The sequence below is a fragment of the Oncorhynchus gorbuscha genome, linkage group LG11 (assembly GCF_021184085.1).
Source record: "Oncorhynchus gorbuscha isolate QuinsamMale2020 ecotype Even-year linkage group LG11, OgorEven_v1.0, whole genome shotgun sequence".
Taxonomy (NCBI): domain Eukaryota; kingdom Metazoa; phylum Chordata; class Actinopteri; order Salmoniformes; family Salmonidae; genus Oncorhynchus; species Oncorhynchus gorbuscha.
The window spans coordinates 29230142-29245106 of record NC_060183.1 but is presented as its reverse complement, the minus strand read 5'-3'; the positions used below and the strand labels follow the sequence as shown (position 1 = coordinate 29245106).

Genomic DNA, 14965 nt, shown 5'->3' with positions numbered 1-14965 from the left:
TTTCAGAAGAAAGTACTTTGTTTCTGACCATTTTGAGCCTGTAATTGAACACACAAATGCTGATGCTCCAGATACTCAACTAATCTAAAGAAGGCTTTTTGGACAGTTTTATTGCTTCTTAAACAGCAGAACAGTGTGCCAACATAATAGCAAAAGGTTTTCCAATGATCAATTAGCCTTTTTAAATGATAAACTTGGATTAGCTTACACAACGTGCCATTGGAACACAGGAATGCTGGTTGCTGATAACGGGCCTCTTTACGCCTATGTAGATATTCCATTTACAATCTGCCGTTTCCAACTACAATAGTCATTTATAACATTAACAATGACTACACTATATTTCTGATCAATTTGATGTCATTTTAAATGGAAGAAAAAAGGGGATATTTCAAAGTGACCCCAAACTTTTAAACGTAACTGTACGTTGGGCGATTAGGCCTGGCTCGCAGTTGGCGTTCCAATTCATCCCAAAGTTATTAGATGGGGTTGAGGTTAGAACTCTGTGCAAGCCAGGCAAGTTCTTCCACATCGATCTCGACAAACCATTTCTGTATGGATCTTGCTTTGTGCATGGGGGCATTGTCATGCTGAAACAGGAAAGGGCCTTCCCCAAACTGTTGCCACAGAGTCCTATGGCAGCAAACTTTACACCACTCCAGCCGACGCTTGGCATTGCGCGTGATGATCTTAGGCTTGTGTGTGACTGCTCAGTTCTTGTGCTGACATTGTTTCCAGAGGCAGTTTGGAACTCTGTAGTGAGTGTTTCAACCGAGGACAGACGATTTATTAGCGCTACACACTTCAGCACTCGGCGGTCTCGTTTGTGTGAGCTTGTGTGGCCTACCACTTCATGGCTGAGCTGTTGTTGCTGCTAGACATTTCCACTTCAGCACTTACAGTTGACTAGGGCAGTTCTAACAGGGCAGAAATTTGACCAACTAACTAGTTGGAAAGGTGGCATCTTATGACAGTGCCATGGTGAAAGTCACTGAGCTCTTCAGTAAGGCCATTCTACTGTTAATGTTTGTCTATGGAGATTGCATGGCTGTGTGCTCGATTTTGTACACCTGTCAGCAACAGGTGTGGCTGGAATAGCCGAATCCACTAGTTTGAAGCTGATGCACTATATTTACAAAGGTATGTGGACATGTCTAGTACCTTGGCTTTCTCGATGACGTTGGCGAACTCTCCGCTCCACATGAAGCAGTGTTTGGGGGTGATGAGCAGGAAGCAGTCGCCGCTGTTCAGGGAATGGGCAGCGGGCTCCACCAGACGCACCTGCACGTGCCTCCGACCTGCAGACCACACCCAGACAGACCCCCTTTAGAAGCCAGACCGTCACTTACTCCAACCAGTCATTCCTATGCTTATGGAAGTTTAGTTAAGGAACAACCCTGAAAGAATTTCCGAAAAATACATGCTACTGTACACTCCCTGGAAAGTTTGAAATCTGTGCCACTGTTGTATTGTTCAAGGGTACTGGTAATGAACAAAAAATGTGTCAAATGTATTTACAATGAAGAATCGTTGTAAATAAAAACGTAGTGCACTATACAGAGAATATGGTGCAATTTCTGAACAGAAAAAAGGTGTTCCTGACCTCGTGACCTTTGCCATCTGACTGACCTTTGATGCGGATGAGCATGAGCTTGTTGAAGGGCAGCGTGCTGTTGTTGGTCACCACCTCAGTGGACTTGGTGCTGCGCAGGTTGACCTTGCGGAAGTTCTCCTTGCTAGCCAGGCCGGCCAGAGCTGCGTCCGCCAGGTTGGAATGCTTGGCCACTGTGGATGACAAGAGACAAAATGGAGGTTAGTAGGCCATTATTGTACTTGGACAATGTGAACGTGAGCTGAAACGGGGGTGGGTAGCAATCCAAAATGGAGGTTAGCAGCGACTCATCGACACCCCCACCCGCAGCCTCTAATCCTCTGACTCCATGGGGGACCGTGCATTCAGCTATGTCACCCTCACTCTCTGGAACTCTCCCCCCGTATAACTGCGAATCTGACTCCATTCAATCCTTCAAGTCGTCTCAAAACCCACCTTTGAGTAATAGTATTTACTAGTATGGGGTCCAAACAGGAAACAAAACAAATGAAATACATAATGTAATATAGATAATACTCTATTATCTCCTCCCTCTGCCTCACACTTCAGAGACAGGAGATGGCTCCTGCCCTATGAGCCCCTACATAATACAGTGCAAATTACAATACAAAATATATAAAAATGTCTGTCTCTTCACAGTCCCGGTTTCCCGTAAGGTGTTCTTTTAATTTGGTTTTATTGCGAGCTTGAGTTTCCTGGGGGTTCAGAAAGTTCCATGTAGTCATGGCTCTATTTAATACAGTGCATTTCCCAGCCTCTGTTCTGGACCTGGGGACTGTGACGAGACCACTGATAGCATATCTTGTGTTGTACCGATGAGTGTCCGAACTGTGTGTCAAATGCTTGAACAGACAGTTTGGTACCTTAAACAACAAGCATTCAAGTCTATAGCATTTTATTCTTTGTCTTGCCCTCTAGTCTTTTTACCATGTAGGCAATGTCATGTAAACTGTTGGTCCCATGTTTCCTGAGCTGAAATAAAAGATCTCAGAAATGTGCCCTCCCAGGCCCACCCATGGCTGTGCCCCTGCCCAGTCATGTGAAATCAATAGATTAGGTCCTCATTTATTAATTTTAATTGTCTATGAACTTTAACAAAGTAAAAAAAAAAAATAATCTCGCACGTTGCGTTTATATTTTTGTTACGTATTTTTATTTAGCTAAATTCAATTATATTCTTCTTACTATAAAATCTGATAAAACAAAATAATGGCAGGGGACTTATAATCAATCATGTCACCTAAATGAACAAGCCTACAGCTTATGTCATGGGAGCGTAGCCAGATAACATAGGCCAATAGTAGGCAAACTCATTCTGTTCTTCAGATCATGTTTCTCTAGACCGGACTAAAATAAATAATGGATTTATTGTGATGGTGTATATTAAATTATTTTCCTCCTGCATAAGGTAAATGCAGACTGTGATCAAGAACAGCGATCAAGAACAGTGTAGTGACAGAATATAATAGCACCTCCTTAGCCACCTGGGGATTCACCTTTTAGAAAACGATCCATTTACAACTTGTTAAACGAATAATTATCTTTGAAATCTGCGTTGCATGGGCCTCCTGCGTGGTGCAGCGGTCTAAGGGAAGTCAGGAACCAATACACGCAGTCAGTCAGGAAAGCTAAGGCCAGCTTCTTCAGGCAGAAGTTTGCATCCTGTAGCTCCAACTCCAAAAAGTTCTGGGACACTGTGAAGTCCATGGAGAACAAGTGCACCTCCTCCCAGCTGCCCACTGCACTGAGGCTAGGAAACACGGTCTCCACCGATAAATCCATGATTATCGGAAACTTCAATAAGCACTTCTCAACGGCTGGCCATGCCTTCCGCCTGGCTACTCCAACCTCGGCCATCAGCTCCGCCCCCCCCCCCGTAGCTCCTCACCCAAGCCTCTCCAGGTTCTCCTTTACCCAAATCCAGATAGCAGATGTTCTGAAAGAGCTGCAAAACCTGGACCCGTACAAATCAGCTGGGCTTGACAATCTGGACCCGCTATTTCTGAAACTATCTGCCGCCATTGTCGCAACCCCTATTACCAGCCTGTTCAACCTCTCTTTCATATAAAATAAACAAACCACCTTGCATTACAGAACACATTATAGGGATGGCTTACTCCTCTCCACTTGGATCCTCTTGGTTTCCACGGTAGCTATATTGAGTCTCTGTTCCGTGTAGACCTGGCGGATGTCGTTGCGGGCCGCCAGGGCACGGAGGGGGTTGCGTGAGCCCTGGTTATTCCGAGTAGGACGCACAGCACGCTTGTGCTCCGTCACTGCCGACGTCAACCTAGAATCATATGCAGAAGACGGGGAGGTTAGAAGGAGAGATGTACACCTTGAGATCATTTACAAATGCAAAGGGTAATTTAAAAACCAAAAAACTTTGTTAAGTGAGAATAGGCATTGGTCTGAAGCCGAAAAATAAAGGAAATTCACATCAACATCACAATGCCGATTCCACCCATGCTCTTCCAAGGTTTTCCAGCACACAGCTCTGACCTGCTACAGTAGCTATGTTAGTATAGTACTTCAAACTGTGTGGAGGCAGGTTGCTTAGGATTTAAACCTTCTCAACCTAATTCATACTTTTTTGGAGGTGCTTCCACAATAGTGTGATTGTACGACATTCAAGGTAAAGTATTGGAATCTTCACCCACCACAGTAAGACGCTATCCCATTACGTTACCTTTTCATGCTTTATAAATTAAATGAAGGCAAACTTTGCTTTTATTCTTACAAGACCATCAGGCTTGATTGAGACGATTTGTCTTGTAGTAATGTGGTGCATGCCTGTATTTCCTTAAGCTTTCATTTTAGCAAAACATGTCATTGAAAAAACAACATAATAACATCCTTTTTTGTCAGTAGGTGCCCAACATAACATGTGGTGGTGTGTTGGACACAGTAGCTCAGATAGCATGTCTGCATTCATGATTTTCGTAAGTGTTAGCTTACCTGTGTAATATTGAATTATACCCAGAAGCACTTGTTTCAAACATGATCCTGTTTTATCAATTGCTGTTCTGACCAATGGCGAGTTCATTACCTCTGTCAAAATAATATGTGGTTGTTTGTACTTATTTCTTTCCGCAATAAAGATGGCGACGCAAGAATAATACACATTTGTGAAGTTCATTTCTTTTTTGGCATCAGACCAATGCCCATAACATAAAACACTGTTTAAAAATATATATACATTTTTTACACCGGAAGATGAGTATGCTATACATTATACATTATAAATAAGCAATAAGGCCTGAGGAGGTGTGGTATATGGACAATATACCACAGCTAAGGGATGTTCAACATTCCAACCTTGTCTAGCATTATCTACTCTAAATAATGTCATTATTCCATTGTTTGACTCACTTTTAAATGGGGTACTTTTACTATGAAGGCGAACTGCAAATGCCACTATTGTGGCTAATCCTTACTGTGGCTAGCATCACCCAGGTGTGCACGGCAGAGTTGAAAAATATCCAACACATGGTTCTTAGTATGGCCCTGTTGATCAGCATACGTAGATTAAAATGCCAAAAAGACAGGAGGAGTATGGTGTCAACAGATCAATATATAAGCGAAAATATTGGTCGGAAACGGTACCAGAACCATACAGGTCCCCTAAACAAAAAATATCTCCTCCAGAAGGTGAACCTGCAATGTTCTAATCCACAGGCAGGAACTCGAACCATTACTTTCCAAATCCTCTTCTTAAAAAGTTGACTTTGACAGACTATGTCTGGAAGCATTCATTCCAAAATGACGTTGTTCATACACTCAGTAGTGATTGCACATTTATCTTGTTTGGTGAAAATATAGTAGTCTAAAACAGTTGACTTGTTGAAAACAGACTCAAAAACAGACTCAATTGATCAAGTAGAAAGCATTTCCTTTTCTTTTGACTGTACACTGCTGGCTGGCTGTGCCGCAGCCTGATCTCATAGCATTTCGTATGATTATGTACAGTACCAGTCAAAAGCTTGGTAACACCTACTCATTCAAGGGTTTTTCTTTATTTTAGTATTTTCTACATTGTAGAATTATAGTGAAGACATCCAAACTATGAAATGTAGCAAAATCTGAAGCAAAAATTGGATAAAAGTAGAGACTCGGAGCTACAAAATGGCATATCATACACTACAGTTCAGGAACAATGGGAAAGTCATTTTGCTTTGAAAGTTGATAAACTTGTAAACTCACTTTGAGAAAATGGCCTTTGAATATTTTGCTACTACTATTGGAGAGCCCTTCTTTGTCTACACCCATTCAGTATCATTCACACCCTCTTAAGCTTTAGCCCCACCCATCTCTTTAAGGGTTGATCCGAATGTACTATCAACAGCAGTCAAGCTAACTTGCTAGCTACTTCCAGTCATCTACGGTGAGTGAGAGAGAGAACAGCTCACTGAACATTACTCGCCCCAGCAGAGCTGGTTAGGCTGTTATGTTATCCAGAGTGTGCTGTCAGATTGTCCGTTCCAAATTCAGAGCATCCGCCGGAAGCTCTGACCGATGAGTTTACTGACACCGGCCATATTCAACGGGTGTTAAATGTTTGAAAAGGAATCAGTTATTCTGCCCTCTCTGGCGCACTCAGTGCTCTGAAATCGGAGTAGATGGCCAGACTGAATTTAGGAACGTACCCGAAATGGTTACTTGCATAGTGGAGTCTTTTGATAAGACATGTGGCAACTCATGACTTTACTTCCCTGCATGAATCTTCAGGTAGCTAACCTACCAGGTTCAATGTTAGCTAGCTAAAATTAGGCTATACCTAGCCAAGCATTTGGCTCTTTCTGTCAAAATTGGAAACGTGTCATATCCGAAAATGTAGCTAGCTAGACTATCTTAACCGCATACATAATTCATGGTTGGAGGAGTCTCCTGGCGGATGCCATGGTTGTCCGGGTGTTTTCTCCATCTCCTTAGCTATCACACTTGAATTCCACTGATTTCAAAATATGTTAGCATTGTCTATAAATGCTACAAAAAGGTAGCACATTGTTGTTTCTTATGTGCATGTGAGAGCGATAAATTATACATTTTATAAAAACTGTTGCACCTACAAATGTAGTAAATCCGCCATTTAAAAAAAAGACTGAAAGTCACTTTATGCACGCTATAGTCTCGTTTTAATCCGACGTCTAGAATTTGAGCTAGGTAGGCGCAAGAAATAGTTTTAAAAAATCAATTGCTAACAACCCAGTATCTGGTTCTCGGTAACGGCTGGACGATCATGACGAGTTGCGGGGAGCGTGTTGTGTACCTCCAATCAAGTTGATTTACACATTTTCATCAATATTGGTGTCATATTGGCTTAGATATGATGGTGGGGATTTTTTAAATTTAACATTGAGCGTCAATCAATGCCTATCGCCCCCACAATGATCAAGTTAACTGGTACAGTACATCTCATAAAGTACAATGTATGGAAGATTCTGTATAGTCATGCTCGTACTGTAGGAATAAATAAGAGCAATTTACCTAAATGAACATGGGGAAAAAAGACAACTAAAAACTAATATCTATACTTTTTTTAAATGTTAAAACAGTGTTTCCAAATCTCACCTCAAGTACCAACTACTCTAGTCGATAAGCAAACTCAACGAACAAATCAAATTGACCAGTGGAATTCCCTGACTAATTCTCCCACTGAGAACTAAAACTAAGCAAAAAAACAAACGTCCTCTCACTGTCAACTGCATTTATTTTAAGCAAACTTAACATGTGTAAATATTTGTATGAACATAACAAGATTCAACAACTGAGACATAAACTGAACAAGTTCAACAGACATGTAACTAACCGAAATTGAAGAATGTGTCCCTGAACAAAGGGGGGTGTCAAGATCAAAAGTAACAGTCAATCTGATGGCCACACCAGATACTAAGTACTGCAGTGCATCTTCTCCTCATGGACTGCAACAGGTTTGCCTCATTCTTGCTGTGAGATGTTACCCCACTCTTCCACAGGATCCAACAGGTCCCAGACGTGCTCAATAGGATCCGGGCTCTTCGCTGGCTATGGCAGAACACTGACATTCCGGTCTTGCAGGAAATCATGCACAGAACGAGCAGTATGGCTGGTGGCATTGTCATGCTGGAGGGTCATGTCAGGATGAGCCTGCAGGAAGGGTACCACATGAGGGAGGAGGATGTCTTTCCTGTAATGCACGGCGTTGAGATCACCTGCAATGACAACAAGCTCAGTCCATTGATGCTGTGACACACCGTCCCAGACCATGATGGACCCTCCACCTCCAAATCGATCCTGCTCCAGAGTGCAGGCCTCGGTGTAACGCTCATTCCTTCGACAATAAATGCAAATCCTACCATCACCCCTGGTGAGACAAAACCTTGACTCGTCAGTGAAGAGCACGTTTTGCCAGTCCTGTCTGGTCCAGTGTCGGTGGGTTTGTGCCCATAGGAGACTTGTTGCCGTGATGTCTGGTGAGGACCTGCCTTACGACAGGCCTACAAGCCCTCAGTCCAGCCTCTCTCAAACCTATTGCGGATAGTCTGAGCACCGATGGAGGGATTGTGCATTCCTGGTCTAACTCAGGCAGTTGTTGTTGCCATCCTGTACCTGTCACGCAGGTGTGATGTTAAGATGTACCGATCCTGTGCAGGTGTTGTTACACGTGGTCTGCCACTGCGAGGACAATCAGCTGTCCATCCTGTCTCCCTGTAGCACTGTCTTAGGCGTCTCACAATACAGACGTTGCAATTTATTGCCCTGGCCACATATACAGTCCCCATGTGTAACGGATGTGAAACGGCTAGCTTAGTTAGCGGTGTGCGCTAAATAGCGTTTCAATCGGTTACGTCACTTGCTCTGAGACCTTGAAGTAGTGTTTCCCCTTGCTCTGCAAGGGCCGCGGCTTTTGTGGAGCGATGGGTAACGATGCTTCGAGGGTGACTGTTGTCGTTGTGTGCAGAAGGTCCCTGGTTCACGCCCGGGTATGGGCGAGGGGACGGTTTTAAAAAATTATACTGTTACACATGCCTCCTTGCAGCATGCCTAAGGCACGTTCACGATGATGAGCAGGGACCCTGGGCATCTTTCCTTTGGTGTTTTTTTAGAGTCAGTAGAAAGGCCTCTTTAGTGTCCTAAGTTTTCATAACTGTGACTTAATTGCCTACAGTCTGTAAGCTGTTAGTGTCATAATGACCGTTCCACAGGTGCGCATGTTCATTAATTGTTTATGGTTCATTGAACAAGCATGGGAAACACTGTTTAAACCCTTGACAATGAAGACCTGTTAAGTTACATTTTTATGAATTATCTTTGAAAGACAGGGTTCTGAAAAAGGGACGTTTCCTTTTCTGCTGATTTTATATTCAACAGGACCGATTCCAATACAGTTTGTAGATTGCTACATTGACACAGACTGAACCGTACTTTGGCGTGTCGGCTTGAAGGTCGCTGAATTCCTCCTCGGTCAGTGCAGTAACGACAGCGCCTCGGGCGGTGGGCGACACAGGTTTGTAAAAGCGGCCAAACGTCTCCTCATCATCCAGGGTCATGACCTCCTTCTCAGTCTCGGCAGTCACCTCGATGGTGGAAGTCCGGCTATGCCCCAGCCCTGCCATGAAACAGAAAGCAGGAAGTAGGAAATGAGAACTTTCAGGATTCAACCAGTTTGACTGAACTCTTACTACTGTAGATCAAAAGGCCACCACTGTCTAGTTTTCTACAAAAACCCCATGTGTAGGACTACCCATTATCGCGCTATAGCCCTGCAAGCCAATATGTCAGAGAAGTATCAACGTCGACAAACTCAACAAGCGATTCCAGTTACTTTCTGTAACTCGGGAGTGTGAGGAAGATTCAGACAGAAGTCAATTGGAGAGAGAAACGTTCTTATTTATTGGCAATTGCGTATAGAGTCTGTCGATTTTCACGCTTTTATGGCACAAAGGGTGTCATGACAAAAAGTGTGCCTACGGAGAAACTTGATAGTGGCTTTATTTTTAAAAGATGTCATAACAAAAAGTGTGGCCACGGTGAAACCTAATAGTGTCAGTGTGTGGGATTTACCTTTACTGTGGAGCTTGTCCAGGAAGGACTCTAGCTTGTCCAGCCTCTTGTCCCCTTCCACCTTGACACCAGTCGGAGTGGAGATTTCTTCTCAGCAAAAGAGATGACGACATATAGGCGGCCATTTTGACAACAGGTCACTTGATGTATGGTTAGTTTCCTGACTTTAGAATTTTAGGAAAATGGCACTTGTATAGCACTTTTTACAAATACATGTCATGGGGCAACTAACTATGGACCTAAACCCCAAATAGCAAGCAGAGGCTTAAATGGATAGTGTAAGAGTTTGGCAATTAAGCCCTTAAGCATGCTATGCTTCTAGTCGACTTCCAGACATTGCGCTAACGCTAGATAGCGTTAGAGAAACTAGAAACTAATACGAGTTCATCGGACTCTGGGTAGGTAGAAAAGGGGCTTAATTGCCAAAATGTCACACTATCCCTTAAGTGCCCCCAAACAATCTGACTGAAAATGTCAAAATATTTAGACTACTAGTCTGATTATACAGTCCATTTAATCATCAAAAGGAGAACATAGTATACCTTCATGTGGCTTGACTGGCGTGGTGCTGGACTTCTTAATGTGGGAAATGGGAGACTCCTCTTTACCAGTCTCGGACACAAGACCTGATGGGAAAGAACACTGGGGTCATACTGACGTCAAAGTGGACTTGTGCAATTTATATGAAGTGTGAGTATATACTCTAAAAGGTAGTATTTCCCAGCTGCATTTTCTAAGCCCACTCCACATACAATAGGATTAGTCCATATAAAAACAGCATGCGTGTGTGGAACGATAGGTGTGGTAAAAGGGGGGTGTCTGACGCAGACCTCTCTTGGCCATGCGCCCGGCCACGGTGAACTGGGTGGAATCGTTGGCGGCGCCCCGCCCCCTGCTCTTCCATGCCTCCTCCTTCTCCTGTAGGATCTTCATCCTGTCCGCCAGGGACATCTTGGTCTCCACGTCCGCACTGGACTTCTGATGGGGGAAGGGAGAGGAAGGAGAAAGGGATGGAGAGGGGGAGACAGGTTAGAAATAGGCAAATGAATGAGTAGCACATGGGGATGTGTGAAACCTATTCCTCAGCCTGAAGTGTCCCAACTTGTGTCAGCAAAAAGCCAGCTTTTCGACGTGGCGCAGACTGGTAAGACGATTCAGGAAGACGGTCACGTGTGCTGGCAAGGCAGGGGTCCCGAGTTCGCGACAGGTACAGGCCAAATCGGGAGGGAGTGGCACTCGCTAAACAAGCAGCGTGACGTCCTTTACAAATGCATGTGTTGACAAGTCGTACATAGAATTTTGGGAGAATATTGGGCTACTTCTACAGCTGAATGCTGGAGACAAAGAGTGTGGAAGAGAGATGCAGAGAGAGTCAGACACACAGAGAGTGGAACAGAGCACAAACATATTGGAACATTTCCCAAACTACATTGGTCTTCAGGAAACTTATGAGCTACACTACCAACAGAGAACCCCACTTCTCCCCTCGGAAGCAAAACAAATGTATACTCATGAATTGTGCTTCATTGCCATTGCTGTTTCTGCACCTAAATTTCATCATTAAAATGAATTACTGTGGAATTTACCAGGCACAAGTCCCACGAGCTGTTGCACAGTAATTCATGATATTAAATATCCGTGATGCATTTTATGGCCTTGGCTTGATTTCCAATGGCTGAGTACAGTACAATGGTGTGTGTGTGTGTGTGTGTGTGTGTGTGTGTGTGTGTGTGTGTGTGTGTGTGTGTGTGAGCTGTGAGACAAAATAAGAAAACCCCTTTCGGGAGACTGCATGGTTTCAAAATGCCAATTATTATCCACTCATTAGAAAATAACGATGTGATAATATTTAATCTTGCTAATTTACTCTGGTGAAAGTTAAAACGCTAATTGTGAAAATTGTGAAACGTAAAACAGGCTACAAATGAATGAATGAACATCGAGGGAATGTTGCCTAGCGCCACGCGGAGAATGGAATCAATCATATGTTAAACATACATACAGTAGATCAAAAGGACTCCTCCTAGAACCACCTGGCCTGTCAAAGTCTGCATTTGTTTTTGTTCAGCTGAAAACTAGGAAGCAACTAAGCCTGCTGACTCACTGATACATTCAACAATAGAGTACCAACCTAAACACACAGGGCCGGCATCCCAGATTAAGCCTAATCCTGGACTAAAAAGCATTTTCAAATGGAGATTTCCCATTTGAGCATGTTGTTTAGTCCAGTACAGGCTAAATGTGTCCAGAAAACTGGAGTAAGGTAGATATGTAATGTATTTTGTCCCAATCTAGATTATTGAGAAAGTTGATATTATATAGAAATATACCAAGATATATAGACATTGAATTAGTCAAAATGAACTGAATTACGAGAAATATAAACAGAAAGACTAAAACGGTTCAGCTTTAGCTGACAACTAAAATGTCTATATGGAGACATAAAAGAGAAGGTTTCAGGCCCCAAAGCTCCATATTAAATCACTTCCCCACACTTGACACACCCACACCTGAACATATTTGAAAGGCTTGGGTCAAAACATGGATAGGCATTTTGAAGGAAAGGTTTGGTTGATTCCAAAAACATGTTTTTTTTTATAAAAGATTGCCATTTCCATTATTACTTTAGAGAAGAAAAATGACCGTCATGGATATTACAGGGCCTTGAAGATTTCTTGATGAAAATCTATCATAACACATTTGTTGTCATTCTGAATGTTTTTTTTTTTAAATGTCAGCAGAAGGCATAGTCCTTAGGATTGCATAAATAGAGGTAGCCTGAATACTATACAAGGCCAGGCACCACACAGTTACAGATCAAGTTATACACACATACACAGTTGAAGTCGGAAGTTTACATACACCTTAGCCAAATACATTTAAACTCAGTTTTTCACAATTCCTGACATATAATCACAGTAAATATTCCCGGTCTTGAGGTCAGGGCTTTGTGACGGCCATTCCAATACCTTGACTTTGTTGTCCTTAAGCCATTTTGCCACAACTTTGGAAGTATGCTTGGGGTCATTGTCCATTTGGAAGACCCATTTGCGACCAAGCTTTACATTTCTGACTGATGTCTTGAGATGTTGCTTCAGTAAATCCTCATAATTTTCCATCCTCAAGATGCCATCTATTTTGTGAAGTGCACCAGTCTCTACTGCAGCAAAGCACCCCCACAACATGATGCTGCCACCCCTGTGCCACCCCTGTGCTTTTTTTAATGGCGGTTTTGGAGCAGTGGCTTCTTCCTTGCTGAGCGGCCTTTCAGGTAATGTCGATATAGGACTCGTTTTACTGTGGATATAGATACGTTTGTACCCATTTCCTACAGCATCTTCACAAGGTCCTTTGCTGTTGTTCTGGGATTGATTTGCACTTTTCGCAAAACAAAGTACATTCACAGTTCCAATCCTGATTTGTTGGTCATTAATGAGACGTGGTTAAATAAGAGTGTTTTGAACACTGATGTTAACCTTTCTGCTTATAACATTTTTCGGCAAGACAGATCTTCCAAAGGTGAAGGAGTGGCAATGTTTACCAAGGAACACCTTCAGTGCTCGGTTGTCTCCACCAAGTCTGTCCTCAAAGAATTTGATTTGCTGGTTTTACACATTAAACTTTCAAATAACTCTTTGTTAACTCTTGCTGGGTGTTATCGGCCACCATCAGCACCGGCCTGTGCCCTAAATGACCCAAGCGCTCTCCTGGCCCCTTACACTAGGTCTGAGTTTGTCCTGCTACGTGAGACGTAAACTGGGACATGCTTAAACCACCTGATCAAGTCCTAAAGCAATGGGACTCCCTAAATCTGTCAGATTATTACCAATCCCACAAGGTAGGACTCCAAACACCCAGAAAAGGCTACTCTTCTTGATGTTATCCTTACAAATAATCCTGATAGGTATCAGTCTGGTGTTTCTGTAATGACCTTCGTGATCACTGTTTGACAGCTGGTGTTTGTCATGGCAGCTCAGTGAAACGACCTGTCCTGATTTGTCATAGACACTTAAAAAAAAACTTTAATGCGCAAGCCAGCCTTCATGACCTGGCCCCTGTAAATTGGTATAGAATCAGATTAATCCCCTCTGTCAAAGACGATTGGACCTTCTTTTTGATATTTTCAGAGGTATCGTTAACAAATACGCACCCATAAAGAAAATTTGAAATAAAAACAGGTTCATCCCCTGGTTAAACCGTGATCTGGCAGAGTTACTCCACTTCAAGAATTCCATTTGGAAAATCGCTCGGCACAAGCATACTCAGGCTGACTGGCTCTCATTCAGGCAAATTAAAAATAAGTGCACTCAGGCTATCTGGAAGGCCAAAGTTAGTTACTTTAAGGAGCAGTTCTCCCTCTGTGGGTCTAAACCCAATAATTTCTGGAAAACGGTTAAAGACCTGGAGAATAAACCCTCCTCCTCACAGCTGCCCATATCCCTTAATGTTGATGATGTGGTTGTTACTGACAAGGAGCACATGGCTGAGCTCTTTAATCACCACTTCATTAAGTCAGGATTCCTATTTGACTGCCATGCCTCCTTGTCTGTCCAACATTTCCTAATCTCCCACCACTTCTAAAGCGACTATCCCCAATGCTCCTCCCTCTTATTCCCCTTCCCAGCTACAAAGTTTCTCACTAAGTCCGAGGTGCTAGAGCTCTTTTAACCTGTTGATCCTACCCCCTACTTTTTCGAACATTCTATTAAAAATCGCGCAACATTTCAGCGCCCTGCTACTCATGCCAGGAATATAGTATATGCATATGATTAGTATGTGTGGATAGAAAACACTCAGATGTTTCTAAAACTGGTTAAATCACGGCTGTGACTATAACAGAACGTGCGTTTCATCGAAAAGCGCAGGTAAATCTGATCACTGAAAACTGGAAAATATATCAAAGTGCCACTTGAATGTATTGTTGAATGGAAACCACATTACCTGGAGCCGAGGTTGCAATACCTACAGCTTCCACACGATGTCAACAGTCTTGTCATTTGCCTAGGCTTTGTTTCTTGGTCAAACGAACAAGAGACAGCCCATTTCTTCCGGTCACCGACCAGATATTTTGGTTGAGATTTATCCGGACATTATTTCAAGACGTAGAGCTATAGAATATACATCGCCCCGTGATCAATTTGACCGATTATTAACGTTTACTAATACCTAAAGTTGCATTACAAAAGTATTTCGAAGTGTTTTGTGAAAGTTTATCGTCGACTTTTTTCATTTTTAAAAATGACGTTGCGTTATAAAACGCTGTTTTTTCCCTTGATCACACAGTCTTCATAGATCGATTTCTAGGCTATA

The 14965-nt window shown here is 42.8% G+C and overlaps 1 protein-coding gene across 1 annotated transcript in view; it reads right to left on the bottom strand.

The window, feature by feature from the left end:
* The window catches only part of svild (supervillin d), a 38003-nt gene that overhangs the window by 15113 nt on the left and 7925 nt on the right, over positions 1-14965 (bottom strand). Inside the window, 7 exon segments of the mRNA XM_046369289.1 lie at positions 1162-1298; positions 1630-1785; positions 3730-3902; positions 9017-9200; positions 9656-9742; positions 10198-10281; positions 10486-10633. Of these exon segments, the coding sequence (XP_046225245.1) occupies positions 1162-1298; positions 1630-1785; positions 3730-3902; positions 9017-9200; positions 9656-9742; positions 10198-10281; positions 10486-10633 (969 nt within the window).